Source organism: Prionailurus viverrinus, chromosome E1, assembly GCF_022837055.1.
Source record: "Prionailurus viverrinus isolate Anna chromosome E1, UM_Priviv_1.0, whole genome shotgun sequence".
Classification (NCBI taxonomy): domain Eukaryota; kingdom Metazoa; phylum Chordata; class Mammalia; order Carnivora; family Felidae; genus Prionailurus; species Prionailurus viverrinus.
Window position 1 is genome coordinate 10,347,218 of NC_062574.1, and position 14,903 is coordinate 10,362,120.

The following is a 14,903-nucleotide window of genomic DNA, read 5'->3' on the forward strand; positions in this document are numbered from 1 at the left end:
ATACCCTAAATGAAGAAAGCACTTAGATTGGACTTGAAATGAGTTCTCGTTTGACATCATCTTCTATATTGGACCGTGGGTTCTCTGAGTTCTCTTACACTGAGTAAGTGACCGATCACGATGTCAGTAGATTCGTAAGCAAAGGATTGTAAACAGATAACGAGAGAGGAGGTAGAGCCAACGATCTTGTTCTTCGGATTATTAGAAGTATTAAGTAATCATAAAATACAATTTTCAGAAAGTAACGTTTTTTACCTGTTAACTAAGCCAACACTAAAAGACTGACGCCCAGCGTCGCTGAAGGTTGGCGGGATCGGCGCGCTGCCTCACAGCCACTACCGCAGGAGGCCGTGACGCGGTTGTCCCCAGGGCTGTAAAAGCGGGGGTCACATTTGCTCTGTGGAAATCCCACTCCTGTTTACACCAGCACTTCGGAGTATTGATCACAAACGAGCCTCTCAGAGGAAGGAAACGCTTTGGATTTCATTATAGTGTTATTTGTGATACAAAAATCAGAAATGGTACAAATCTTCCGATAACCGGTAGCTATAAAAATTTAGTGAACTGCTCTGCACCGACCGCATGTTGCAGTAAAGACTACGGAGCAACAGGGAGAGATGTGCATGTCGCAGATTAGTTTAAAACGAGCCATGATGATGTCTGTGGAATGTACGTATAAAAGAAGAACAGAGGGGAACTTGGAAAACTAAAACCCAGGGGGTCGGTGCCTTTTCTTTTAACATTTCCTTTGTTCCTTGGATGGTGGGCGCAGGCGCTCACTGCGGGCCCTGCGCCGCATGTCCTGTTCTCTTGCAGCGGGCTCCAGCGGCTCCGGAGGCTCCCTGTGCTCCGCCAGCGGCCGCGCGTGCGTGGGCTCCCCGCCAGGGCCGTGCTCGGGGTCCTCCCCTCCGGGAGCGGAGGCGGCTCCCGGCCTGAGATACATGCCTTATGGTGCTTCACCCCCCAGCCTAGAGGGGCTCATCACCTTTGAAGCCCCTGAACTGCCAGAGGAGACACTGATGGAGGTAGAGAAGAGACCCCTGTGGCGTGTCGCTGTAATGTCGAGAGCACGGAAGAAGGTTCTAGCAATGAGGAAAGGGCAGAATACACAAAAGTTCTGAAGCTTTTTTCTTCTCTTTAACTCACCTTGTCCTTTTCTCCTTGAAAAACATTGCTGATGTGTTTTTAGAGTAATGTTAACAGTGACACTCATCCAGAACAAGCATTGGTTGAGAGGAAGTGACACATGGAGATTTTTTTTTTAATCTGAAGTTTATTTGCTAGTTATGGGATTTGTAAAGCACAGTCTTTGTCCTGAAACCGTAACTTTTTATTCTCACCGCTTGCTTTTCTTCATAAGATAAAAGCAATACACTTAGGCTTATGAAATAATAAAGCATAATGCCAGATTAGTCGCACTGAGAAATAAACCTGCCAAGCAAATGCTCACATTTGTAGACCAGCACCCTCCCTCGGTGGAGCCAGTTCCACAGGGAAAAACGCAGCCTAATCTGAAGCACGCTGAACACACATTCAGAACGACAGAAGTTAATTTTGCGACTCCAAAGACTGTGCCAGTTCAGTTCCTCAGACTCGACTCCAGGACAGCACCCAGTGGCCTACACTGTGTCCTCAGTCCTGATTACAATGCTGACTTAGCATTTCAAATTAAAATGATCAGTTCTCCGGGCCAACAGAGAACAAATTCTCTCTCCATGCCGGACCTCCAACTAACGTTTTTATTTTGCATGAATGAGAATTAAATATTTCACATAAAAGTTATAAAATGTTGCATGCAAAATTTAGTAGTGATTTTGTAGAAGTTTTAGTTGTGATTTTGAAAATATGTACAATCCAGTCCTAAGATTGGGAAAGCAGTTTTCAGAGTTTTTTCAGTTTCCATCAAACTAGACACAAATTGTGTTCTAGTACATTTTCCAGTGTATTGGAATGTACAGTCCAATATGCTGTCAGAGAGCAGAGAGACTTTCAAAAGTTAATTGGTTTATTCTCCTTTTTCTAGGAAAATGATTCTCCTTTTTTCATCATAGAAGGAGAATGAGAAGCTTAGTCTTATTTGAGCTTTCAAAAAACATTTATAGCTAAAAGCACATCTCAAAACAACATTAATTTAGGGTGCCTGGGTTGCTCAGCCTTGGCTAAAGTCATGATCTCAGGGTTTGTGAGTTCAAGCCCTGCATTGGGTGAGCACGAGCCTTGCTTTGGGTGAGCCTCACTTCTCTCCCTTTCCTTCTCTCTCTCTCTCATTTTCTCTCTCTTTCTGCCCCTCATGGGATATTCTCTCTCTCTCTCTCTCTCTCTCTCTCTCTCTCTCTCTCTCTCTGTCTCTCTCTCTCTCTCTCTGTCTCTCTCTCTCTCTCCCTCTCCCTCCCTCCCTCTCTGCCCCTGGTTCACTTGGGCCCTCTCAAAAAACAAAAAAACAAAAACCCACATTACTTTTAGAATGCTCATTTTTTAAAGCATGCTATTATGTCTATACTCCCCTCTTTAAGTGAACAGCTCACAGAAATTTAGAGCTTTGGTATTAGGAGTCACTGTGAACTGAAAACTCACCAGAAATTAAAATAAAACATCTCTGGAACTCTAAGTCAGTAGAATTTACTAAACTAGCAAGAAGGGTGGTTTAGTGTAAAGGATATCCTTAAAATCCTGATGCTTATTTGGTCATGTTTTTGTCTCAAGTATGTTGATTTAATTGTTTAGTTTTGGGGTTGTGCTTGTCTTTGTTTTTGTTTTTCTGGTAAAACACGGTGACCTCATTCCTTTGACACTTAAGTTTGGGGCTGCTCTCATACATACACACAGACACATGCGCATACCCACATTTGGTTTCACCTGTGTTTATTTTCTTACTAGTCTTCTGGAATTTAAAAATCTTCGTCTGTTTTGCTCATTCTGATATTCATAAGTATAGAAAAACATTAGCGCCGGCCATGGCTTATATACAGGAAAGAGTACACGCCTCCTCTTCACTGAAAGTTTCTAAGACAAATTGGCTTTGCCACAGCGAGAACACACAGACGCCTTACGCCACCTCAGTGTGATGCTGATGTTCACCGAGTGCGTGCTGGACCTGACAGCCGCGCGGGGAGGAGACCCGGAGCTGTGCGCGTCGGCTGTCTCATCCGCCGTCTCCTTGTACCAGATCCAGGAGAGCGTGGTCGTGGACCAGATCAGCCAACTAAGCAAAGACTGGGGGTAGGTGCTCCCCAGCCATTCACTTCCAGATCCTCCATGCTTTCTGTAAATTCACGTCTGAGATGGAGACCTTGTCGCACGCCGAGATCACATCCCATCTCAGGGCTTCAAGGGAGCCCCGAGTTGTTCCGTTGTGCGAGATCTCACTATATGAGCCAAGACTTGAAGATTCCGCAACCCTAGCGTTGCCTTCTCTTTGTATCTTACACTGTCGAAGGTATTTGGTGATAAAGGGATCATACTGATTTTTCTTTGAGTAGACCTGTTGTGTTCAAAGCACACACACATCTTTTTCATGAACCTTCTTCCTTCCAGAGTTACTTGTGCATTAAAACATATCCAGGAGAATGATACTCCTTTAGAAATGCTGTTTTAATGGTGACCTGATGAGTAGAGAGCTGAGTCTGGCATGTGGGTCCCAGGATAACACTCTGCTGTCTTCTGGGCACAGGCGGGTGGAGCAGCTGGTGTTGTACATGAAGGCGGCACAGCTTCTAGCCGCATCGCTGCATCTCGCCAAAGCCCAGGTCAAGTCCGGGAAACTGAGCCCATCCACGGCCGTGAAACAAGGTATGGGTGGGGCGTGACGGTCCTCGAGCTGCTCCTTTCCCCTTTGCACTGAGAGTTTGTGATGAGGAATCCCTGTGTTGGTAAATATTCGTAGGGGTGCCTGGGTGGCTCAGTCGGTTGAGCATCAGACTCATGATTTCAGCTCAGGTCATGATGTCACGGTTTATGGGATCGAGCCCCAAGTCAGGCTGTGTGCTGACAGCTCAGAGCCTGCTTGGGATTCTCCCTCCCCCCCGCCCCTTTCCCCCTCTCTCCCCCTCTCCCTCTCTCTCCCCCTCTCCCTCTCTCCCCCTCTCCCTCTCTCCCTCTCTCCCTCTCTCTCTCTCTCTCTCCCCCCTCCCCCCACCCCTCCCTCTCTCTCTCTCTCTCTCAAAATAAATAGATAATAATTTTCAAAAAACATTTAAATATTCTTAACTGGGCAAAGATTCTGATTTTTCTGTTTTTTGTTTTTGCCATTTAATTCATACAGGGAACAGTTGGAAGTGAAGTGGAAGAGAACACATGAAAGAATCTGATTTCTGGTCTTTTTTGTTTTTTAATGTTTATTTTTGAGAGTGGGGGAGGGGCAGAGAGGAGGTGGAAAACACGGAATCTGAAGCAGGCTCCAGGGTCTGCGCTGTCAGCACAGAGCCCGACATGGGGTTCAAACGCATGAACTGTGGGATCACGACCGGGGTCGAAGTTGGACACTTAATCGACCGAGCCACCCACCCCAACCCCGGTCATTTTTTTCAATGATCATTTAATGTCACTTTCCTTAAATCAGCAGGAAAAGTGCATGTCACTGTGACTTGACTTGTGGAGGAAAAATAAAATTCTCATCTCAACTTCTTTTCAGTTGTCAAGAATTTGAATGAACGATACAAATTCTGCATCACCATGTGCAAGAAACTTACGGAAGAGCTGACTCGCTTCTTCTCTGACAAACAGAGATTTATTGATGAAATCAGCAGCGTGACTGCAGAGAAACTCATCTATAATTGTGCTGTAGAAATGGTAACCCTTTCTACGGTTTAACATTATTTAAGAGTATCTTTTGAGTTGAATACCTGCTTGACCTTATCGTTTTAAAAAGAGTTTGTGCCCTTGACTGCTCCCAAGTCCCAAACACGGTGATAGCCTCTTACTAAAGGAGGACTTGGACTTCACGAGCACAGGTGACACATTAAATAACGTTGGTTACCGCATTCGGTGAAGTGTTATTGTACCTCCTAAAAATTGCTAACCTTAGGCATGATCTAATCTTCTTATACTTTGCATCTAAACACTTTGGCTGGATCTGTTTCTGCATTTTGTACTGTCTAAGAAATTCTGGCATAATAAAACATTAGGAAAAATACCGCTCTGTTTACCAGTCCACAAAAGTCCACGTGCCCAGATTCCACTTACTGACCTTACTGAAGCATTCAACACAAAGTAAAATTTGCTTTTCCAATTATTTGGGTCTACTGTTGGAAATAATTTGTTTCTATCTCATGGGGGAAAAGTTGCTCTGAAGTAGTGATGAAATTAGAGACTGTTAAGTAGTTTAGTGGGGAAGAAAATTATTGAGCAATCTTATTTTTGCCACATTAACATAATAAATCTACCTCCTCGCCCCAGAATATGTCTACTTTGAATTGTACGGTTATGTTACCCTTGGCCTTATTCTGCAAGCCATTCATTATCAAAAGTCAAATGAAAATGACTTTGGAGTATAAACTGTTGATAAGCATAACATACATTATTTTGCTCTAAACTATTGATATGAATAATAGGCATTGTATCACTCTATACTGGTTTGAGACTTCATATGATAAATTATTTTTAAAACTTGGGGCCGAGAAAAATGTCCTCTCCTGAGGAGTTTAGCTGTTCTTCCTTTTCTGATAACAAGAGCAGTGTAACTTGAATAAGTCCCTCCTTTTGTCCTGGCTGCGCAGCAAACTTTGTGATATTAGCACCATGTTTAGTCATTTCCTCATCCTTTTCAGAATGGATTTTCTGTACCCATTTTATATGTTTTATTGTAAGTGGCTTTCAAGTATTTTTTGAAAGAAGCAGATCATATCGGCAAGTACACCTCAGGATACTGGGTTACTGGCAGTCCCGGCTTTTAATGACTGAAGAGAACGTTAAAGAACAAAATTCAACCAAGTAAAATTGAAGATCTAATTGGCTTTTGTGAAATGATTCATGCATCAGGCAGCATTTCATCTAGCAAGTAGAGGAGAGCTTTACTGAGCTAAATAAAACAAAGGTGTTTGAAGGGAGAAGGGGGTAGTAAAAAAGAGGAAAAGAGTTCATTAGCAAGGAATGCGTTGTTTAGGCAAAGTTACCCTTCTAAGGGAAACTGAAGTGTGGAAGGAAGGGGTCAATCAGTAAATTTCCTAGTGCTGACCAGGAAATGCCATGTTGACTGGTTCGAGGTTACATACCTGGGGTATTGGAACTGCAGTCAGGTGAGGTATGCAGTCAGGTGAGGTGAGGTGAGGTGAGGTGAGGTGAGGTGAGGTGAGGTGAGGTCCTGGCTTACTGACTTGGCCTAAGTGGTGCCATTTTGGGCCTGTCGTCTACTTTTTAACAAGGAAATCAGAATACCATTGAGAAGACTTCTCAAATAGTCATGACCTGTGCATAATACTACAGTCTCCTCTTTCTGGAAAGCCCCTGCCCACCTTTCTCATCACCTCTACTCCTTTATGACTCAGCCGACACACCACTTCCTGGAGGCTTTCCCTAATCTCCGTGTGCCACGGGGTGGTTAGATGTGCCCGGTATGTGTTCCGTCCCATCTCGGGGCTTCCTCCTACACAACCACGAGTCTCGTGGAATTAGCAAGCCATGTTTTCAGGCCTGTGTGTCCCTCCAGACTGTGAGTTCTCCGTCGTGGTATGTGCAGTGCTTGGCACTTGTAAACACCCCCGAATGAATGGGTGACTACGCCAGAAAGTTCTTTGGCTAAAGGAAGCTATTAAATGGCTTTTACCACCATTTAATTATCTTATTATAACAAAATCTACCTTAATGAAATGTCAGGTTTCCCTAGTGTGAGAGTATATGTTTAAAATAAACTTTTTAGTGTAGCCATAGAAGAGCCAATTTAGAAGTATAAACGCTGAATCATGAATCTCTCTGAGTACGGGATTATGTTTGAAGGCAAAATAACTTTCATCGAGAAGCTCCTTTATACTGCTCATCTGATGAGTCTTAGGAGTAAGTTTTGTAGTTTGGTAGATTATATCATCTCGTCAAAATGTGTTAGATATCATTTAAAGCTGCATTGCCCAGATGGATGTGTATTTTCGTGGAAAAGTTGAGAATCTCCTTGCTCTTGCTGATTGGCTTCAGGTTCAGTCTGCAGCCCTGGATGAGATGTTTCAGCAGACAGAAGATATTGTTTATCGCTATCATAAGGCAGCCCTTCTTTTGGAAGGCCTAACGAAGATCCTCCAGGACCCTGCAGATATTGAAAATGTACATAAATGTAAGTTGACTTGGAAAGTGGTGTGTTATTGATTGCAGCTGAGTTGCCTCCTACGGGTGCAGCAGGAAGAGCTTGGAGTTTGGAGTCGTACTGCCTGGGTTTGAATCTTGGCTTTCCAACTTTGGGCAAGTCATCGATTCTTAGTGCGGTCTGCTGCTGCTTCTAAAAGATGAGAGAGTTGTTTGAGGAACGGAGATCATGCTTATAATGTAATGATTGATGGCTTTTGATTTTTATACCACATTACCGTGTTGGAAGATGTGTGTTTGTGTATGTAGAGAACTCTGTTTTTGTTAAATAATAATACATGCAACTATTTTAAGCCCCGTGGGCTTCAGTGCAGAGCCTGCTTCGGATCCTGTCTCTCCCCCCTCTCTCTGCCCCTCCCCCACTAGTGCTCTCTCTCCTCTCAAAAATTGTGGGAAAAAAAAAAAAAGAACTTTATGAAGATCCTACGTACCCCAGATCGGGTATAGACAACAGAGTGGAGATTTAGAGAGTACTAGGATGATGATACCATTTGTGGAGTTTAAGCCCTGGTGTTTGAGGAGGGGCTTGGGAGCATAGGTGGTCACACCACATTTTGAAGAGCCTCAAGGGGACTGCAATTCTAAAATGATGTGCAGTTGTGAGCAAGCTAGCTATTAAAACCTAAATTTTCTTTATTTGACTTGCTAACCTACATTTTGCTCCTGTGCATCACTGAGCTAGACATTATATCTAAACAATTATCAGGCAGAAAGAAGAAAAAATCTTCAGAATGGTTCACTTTGGGGCAAAGATAGAACAGAGACAAGGATGTAGGTGGAAAGTGGTTTTGGTTTTGTTTTTTTGTTTGTTTGTTTGTTTTTCCATTTGTTCTGCCCTTGGTTTTGAAAACAGAAATGACTTTTGCTCTGAACTTACTTTATTTCTAGATAAAACTAGTATTGAAAGAAGATTGTCGGCACTCTGCTGTAGCACCGCGACCCTGTGAGCGGCAGCCGGTCCGGCCCCTGGACCAGTGGTGGAATTGAGGACAGAAGTTTGGGATGACAGCTCGGGTTCTGGTTCCCCATCTCCAGGAAACCGTAGTTTCTCACCTGGTGACTACCAAAGACCAAGCAGTGACTTCACAAAGGAAGAACAATCCAAAACTACATACTTGTAGGAAATCTGCCTTATCGGAGACGACACCCCTTCCCCTTTTCTTTGTAGAAGCAGCAGCAAGAGTATTCCACTTGGCTCTCAGTTCGAACCTGGTAAATAAACGTACCTTAGAAATAGAACTATCAGTGCAGTTATTCTTAAAGACGATCAAGAGGGGAACAAAATGAGTGGCTCTTTACTCGTTCATCGGAGCAGTGTGTGAAATTCCATGTATTTACTGAGGTATAAAAGTAAAAAGAAAAAAAAAAAATCTACATCTCATCCGGGCAGTTTGATATCTGGGGTAGGTTTGTCTAAATCTGAGCACACATCCTTAAACAGCTCAGGAGGAAATAGCTTAAGAACCAGCTGAAAGAAGGCTCTTGGAAGAAATTGTGAAATCTTCCATCTGATCTAATATGGACACATGTTACTCTTCCAAAATCTTTCATATTGCACTAATTTATTAAAACAACTGTGCATTGGATTTTGCAATTTAAAACTAACTGAGGCACAATGGACTTGTTTAAAATATTTTACTTGATTATATTCTATACACACACCCTTTCCAGAATTCACATGTAATGTCTAGTGGACTTTTAAACGGTAAAAACTTGTGTTCATGTGGACCGTTGCATTTTTTTAACCTGTTCATCCACACGTAACAGATTTTCTCAGTGGTATTTTTGAGTTGCTGGTCGTTTGCCTCTGGTTTTATTTTTTACCGTGCATGCAGAATGTGCATTGACGCCTGTGATCTCTACGTTTACTAAAGGCTAGGTTTATTTGGGCAGTATTAGAAAGAGTATCAATCGGGAGACTCACAAGAATTTTAGCCGGGCCACAACAAAGTTGGCGACCTAAAGGCTTGTTAGTGATGTGGAGTTTTCTACATGAAGTTAGTGAAAAATGAGGTTTGTTTTCTCTTAGGAAAATGGGCAGCTCTCTCTCCAGCCTAATGTGTATTTTTCACGTTAATCCTGACAGTTCACCAGATAGCTAGTCACCAGATAGCTAGACGTGGAGAATGCGGGCAGTTAACATCCTTCCAGAAACCGTTCCTATGTTGTGTATTGTTTGATTTCTTTTACTCACCTGCTTGAATACTTGAATAAACATTCTCCACTTTTAATCCTTATATCTTTATCCTTTTAGATAATATAATCTGAACTCTGACAAATTGCACAGAAGCTCTTTGGCATTAATCTAATTTTAGCATACTGATAAAGACAAACAAAAACATGGTTTTTCTTTTACTTTGACGAAGTAATGTAATTTTTACCTTATTTATCTGTATGAAATTCCAGCACTTAATTTGAACATTTATTTATATGATGTTTGTATTTTTAGGTCTTTAATACAGTGTTTCTACCTCCCATTTGTAACTGCATATGCATTATTCTTGAAACTAGGTAAAACTCACTGAATTGTTGTGTAATAGCCTTTTTATTATTGCCTGTACAGATGTATATTGAGGTAAAATAAAAGTGACAAAGTGTTTCTAGGGCAAAGCTGGGTCCGTATTACGTGGCTTGTCAAGCCAGCTCCTTCCTCAGTGAGTTTGGAGGCTTGGTCACTAATATCCTTTGTCCTGCCCCAAGATTTCCGATGCTCGGTGACTGTCAGCGCAGGCTGCCAGGCGTGTAGACTACGCGATGAGGACTCCTGCGCCTCCCTGCGGGGGTGACAAGCACTGGTATTAGGGACACTCTAGTTTGCATAATTCCTTCAAGCATACCGAGCAATTTCATTCACCTTCTCGTAGTTATCAGCCGCGTTCTCTCAGTAGATCCTCCAAGGGGCTGGGTTCCTTCTGGCCCCTCCGCCCTGTCCTTTATTTTTTTTTTTATTTTATTTTTTTCTTTAAACAGGATGAAACAGGTTCTCAGCAAGTAAGTGATGTGTCTGAAGTCAGGTAACTAGTGAGGTAGTTAAGCCATGCTTTGTGACTTCCAAGTTCATTCTTCCTCCTCTTGTATAATGAAGGTCCGTCTTGTGATAGATGCTGTGTGTGAAACCGTGAAGTCTGAACAGCAAAGAACAAACTGTAAACTCATGAATAACGGTTCTGATTCTACTTCCATTTTCAAGGCCAATTGTTTTCAGAGATCTTGCCTTGACTATAGCAATAATAAATGCTTTATGTTTCCACGAGTACTTTTTAATTCCGTATCATCTGTTTCATACGGTAGAAATGGGCCAGTCTACACATCCATGGGTTGACACCCGTATTGAAGGCATAACGTGGGAAGTTACTGAGCACACGCATGTAAACAGAGGCCTGCTCGGTGAATTTGCTAACCAGCTCTTCCCGCTGTAAGGGTTTGCCTTTATAACGGCACCCTGTCCTGGACCTAACGGTTCCCACAGTCCACGCGCCCTTATCCCTGCCCAGAGGAACAGTCGAGGCAGCAATGGTCTTGTTTCTGCCGGAGTCCTGGAGAGGAGCTTCCTGGCAGGGCCGGGTCCTCCTCAGTCTCCACAGGGCCACAAGGGAGAAGCTGAGCGGGGACATAGTGGACATGAAGCCATTGACTCAGGTATCTAGGAAGCCGTTGAGGTGACAGAAGTGATTGCAGGACGACCTCCCACGCGTGGAGTCTCTACAGACTGTCTTAAATCCTTTCTGAGATAAAGCGCGGTGTGTGGCTCCAGGAGGGTTGCCTGCTGGTGTCCGAGACAGCGAGGAGCTACTGCTCGGGGAGCGTGATGTTCTCCCTCCACCGAGAGGTGCGTCTTCGAAGCATCTGTGCCCATCTCCACGCGGCCCTCAGACGGTTCACCTCTGGGGCCCGGACCCGTGAATCTTCAGCCACGGAAGCTCTCGGGACCTGCTCGAGTCTCTTCCTTGTTTATCCAAGCCCTTGTGAGAAGACTGCCTGTGGGAGAGGGTCAAGACGGTGTTTTCCTTACCAGAGTCAGAGGGAACCGCCTCAGACCCGATCCACCTAGAAAAGCCTCGCTCTCCGGGAAACTGACAATCGGCCCCGAAAATCTCTGCTTTTGCGGAGGGGGCAGAGCCAAACAGGAAGGGTCAGTGTGAATTCAGGGACCAGACTGTGGTAGAGACAGGAACGGGGGCCGGGAGCCTGCTGTCCCCGCCGCTGCAGGCACACTGACCCCGCGGAGGCCGCACATGTCTGCCCCCTGCAAGCGGAACTCACCTATGGGCTCCCCCTTTCCACGGAAGGTCTCAGCCCAGTTTTCAACAGGCCATGTGGATTTTGTCGTTCAGTGTGTTCCCAGGGTGCCTCCTGGGGGAGTGGATCTGAGCCGAGGAGGCTGCTTCCTGGAGCCCTGCACCTGCTCCTTCCCTTGGCACAGCGGCTCCTTCGACGTCCGCACTCGGGAGACAGGCGGTGGGCCTCTCCTGGGCGAGGCTGCCTGGCGCACGGTCGTGGACCTCCCCACGCTGCGTGCCCTCCTCCGAGACAGTCCTGACCTTCCCCGAGTTTGCTTCCATCACTAGGAGAGGCCAGCCGAGCACTTGTTTGCTGAAAGCTTCACTCTGCCGCCTCGGCGTGGTGGTCCCCTGGGTCCCAGACTCCAGCTGCCCCGTGCAGAGCTGTGTGTCCAGAGGGCAAGGGCGCAGAGCTCAGAGAGTGGGGTGCGGATGAAACAGGTTAGCGAGCACGAAGTTCAAGCCGTTCCGGGGACGTGCGTATCCTCAGCGAAGCTCACCGTTGGACTGGTGGCGGTCCACGGCTCCCCGCTGTGTTGTTTTGGGGAGGGCTGGAGAACGGCCTGTGTTTGTTTAGGGCAAGGCCTGGGTTTAGGGCTCCCTGGAACCACGTTTGCTCTAGCCGGACAGCTTCTGAAAGGACTTGCCTCCTTCCCTGGCTGGCCCGCCCGGCAAGCTGTGTTCAGACATCCTTTATTTACCCTTTTAGGTCCATCTGGCAGTTACAGTGAAGTGTTTGTATCGAGCTAACATTTATTTGATCAGCATATCGACCCTTACTTGCCTCATTTTACCGATGGAGAAACAGGCTTGGAGAGTAATCCCCGCTCCGAGAGAAAAGCCCTGAGGCCAGGTAGTGGTGGAAGCAGGGGTTTGGACTGCTGGGCTGGGGAGCCTGGGTGTGGGGGAGCCCTCCTCCCCCTGTGATGTGCTTAGCGCCCCAAACCTGCTCACCCGCACGTCCTTGTAACACCTCTCCGGTGATGTCCAGGAAGAGGGGGGAAGAAGTAGAGTTCTGTGCCATTCGGACCCATCTTCTGCCTAGCAGAAGGCAGCAGATTTCGAGAACAGGTGGAGTCAACAGCTCTGTTGGGCCTGGGGCTGGAGCCCGAGAACAGTGGGTTTCAGAAACCACCCTTGAACCTCCCAGTGAAAGGGCGTCTATGACGTATCAATAAACTTGAGCATTTGGGGGCGCCTGGGTGGCGCAGTCGGTTAAGCGTCCGACTTCAGCCAGGTCACGATCTCGCGGTCGGTGAGTTCACGATCTCGCGAGATCTCGAGTGATCTCGCGTGAGTTCGAGCCCCCCGTCGGCTCTGGGCTGATGGCTCGGAGCCTGGAGCCTGTTTCCGATTCTGTGTCTCCCTCTCTCTCCGCCCCTCCCCCGTTCATGCTCTGTCTCTCTCTGTCCCAAAAATAAATAAAAAACGTTGAAAAAAAAAATTAAAAAATAAATAAATAAACTTGAGCATTTGATTGACCCACTTTGCAGTTTCCCTGTTTGGTCTTACCTGTGCCAGTGAGCTCGAACCGCAGGTGCAGCACCAGGTGGGAGAAGCCTCAATCCGGGTTTGTCCAGGGGACCCCACCCCCACCCCGACACGCACACAGCCGAGTCCTGGGACCAGTTCTTTTGTTGATGGAGGCAGAAACCCTTTCCCCAGGAACTCCTTGGTCTGCCCCCACTGCGGCCAAGCGGCCCCACGCCCTCACCTGGGCCCCGTCCAACGTGGAGTTCACACTACGCCAGCCCCTCCACCAGGAGGAGCGTAGCCCCCAGGGTTTTCTCTTGTTTGCCTCAAACCGCCAAGGCCCCAACCCATTTTCTCACCTTCCTGTCCTGCCCTCCCCATCTCGGTGATGAGGGTCCTGTGCCGCTGGGACAGGACTCCCCTCACTCCCCTCCCCGCAAGGAGAGGCTGGGGAGGAAGACAGGCTGTTTTTCAGTTCCAGCTAGCGGGTTTCTGTAAAGATGACGGGTAAATGGATTGCACACTCTAGAAATACGCCCAGTCATGGTTCCTTTAGGAACCCGCATAAGGAGCAGAAGGTGTGGGCAGCCGAGCTGGTATGGAATGCCTTAAACTGAGAGCGGAAAGGAGACACAGTTTCTAGTGGAAACCCAGAATATTTTGAGCATGAGGTTTTTCTTCTTAATCCCCTTTACTATGAAGAAAAAACAGCCCTGTGTCTTTTTTTTTTTTTAAGTTTATTTTTGATAGAGAGGGAGGGAGGGAGGGAGGGGCAGCGAGAGAACCTCAAGCAGACTTCACACTGTCAGCACAGAGCCAGACACGGGGCTTGAACTCACCAACCGTGAAATCTGCCCTGATCTGAAATCAAGAGTCGGACGCTTAACCCACTGAGCCACCCAGGCGCCCCAGCCCTGTGTCGTTTTTTAAACAAGGCTCTTTAAGTCTAGGAAAACTCCAAGAGGCAAATCACAACTAGGGAAAGTATTTGCCATAAATACAACAGATGAAGGGAGGGGACGGTGAGGGAAAGGCTAGTAGAAAATCAGGAAATTCCCTTTGCTCCTGATGCACTCCCCCCCTTCCCCCCCCCCCCCCCCCCCCCCCCCCCCCCCCCCGCCACCGTCCCCAGTCAGAGGCCTGACGGGAGCAGCAGAATAGATGAGCCGCAGGCCGAGCAGGCCAAGGCTCCCAACAGATGTTCTGAGTCACCCAGCTCAGGAGAGGGAAATAGATCCAAGAGGCCTTAGGGTCCTCTCCCCCAGATGCGTGTTTCTGTGTCTCCTTCCCATGTGCCCTGACTATGACACGGGCCTCGCTTTCCTCGACTGTGAGGCAGAGATGGTGAGAGAACTTGCCTCTCAAGCTTATCATGAGGATTAAACAAAATCATACATGCAGTGCTCACACCCCTTCCTACATGGTGAGCCCTGAATAAACACCAGGTGGCGGGATCAGTGGCAGTCACAGCAGGATTAGAGCCAGGGCCGAGGCCCGAGGGCCTGGCTGTATCTTCTCCACTGACCACTGGGACACGGGGCAGGACTCACTTCTGTCCTCCCCTCCACCACTTGTGTGCTGTACTCTCTTTCTCACATCTGGTTTTTTTTTTTTTTTTGGAGACCCGAGCTCTTCTTTCCACGGAGAATGTACCAGAACAACATTGCTTAGACAGGGGCTCCTGGGTGGCTCGGTCGGTTAAGCATCCAACTCTTGCTTTCAGCTCAGGTCATGATCTCACAGTTGGTTAGTTCAAGCCTCCCCCCACCCCCACCCCGTTGGGCTCTGTGCTGGCAGCACAGAGCCTGCTTGGGATTCTCCCTCTCCTCTGTCTCTTGCTGCCCCTCCCGACTCTCTCTCTCT

The 14,903-nt window shown here is 46.7% G+C and overlaps 1 protein-coding gene across 3 annotated transcripts in view; it reads left to right on the forward strand.

Annotated features, from left to right (window-relative positions):
* The window catches only part of ULK2 (unc-51 like autophagy activating kinase 2), an 84,781-nt gene extending 74,241 nt beyond the window's left edge, over positions 1–10,540 (forward strand). For all 3 annotated transcript variants that reach the window (XM_047831990.1, XM_047831991.1, XM_047831989.1), the window contains 6 exons: positions 817–1,025; positions 3,029–3,219; positions 3,671–3,789; positions 4,631–4,788; positions 7,123–7,258; positions 8,176–10,540. In XM_047831990.1, coding sequence (XP_047687946.1) covers positions 817–1,025; positions 3,029–3,219; positions 3,671–3,789; positions 4,631–4,788; positions 7,123–7,258; positions 8,176–8,234 — 872 coding nt within the window. In that variant the 3' untranslated portion in view covers positions 8,235–10,540. The remainder of the gene's footprint in view (positions 1–816; positions 1,026–3,028; positions 3,220–3,670; positions 3,790–4,630; positions 4,789–7,122; positions 7,259–8,175) is intronic.
* Positions 10,541–14,903: the final 4,363 nt, after the last annotated feature.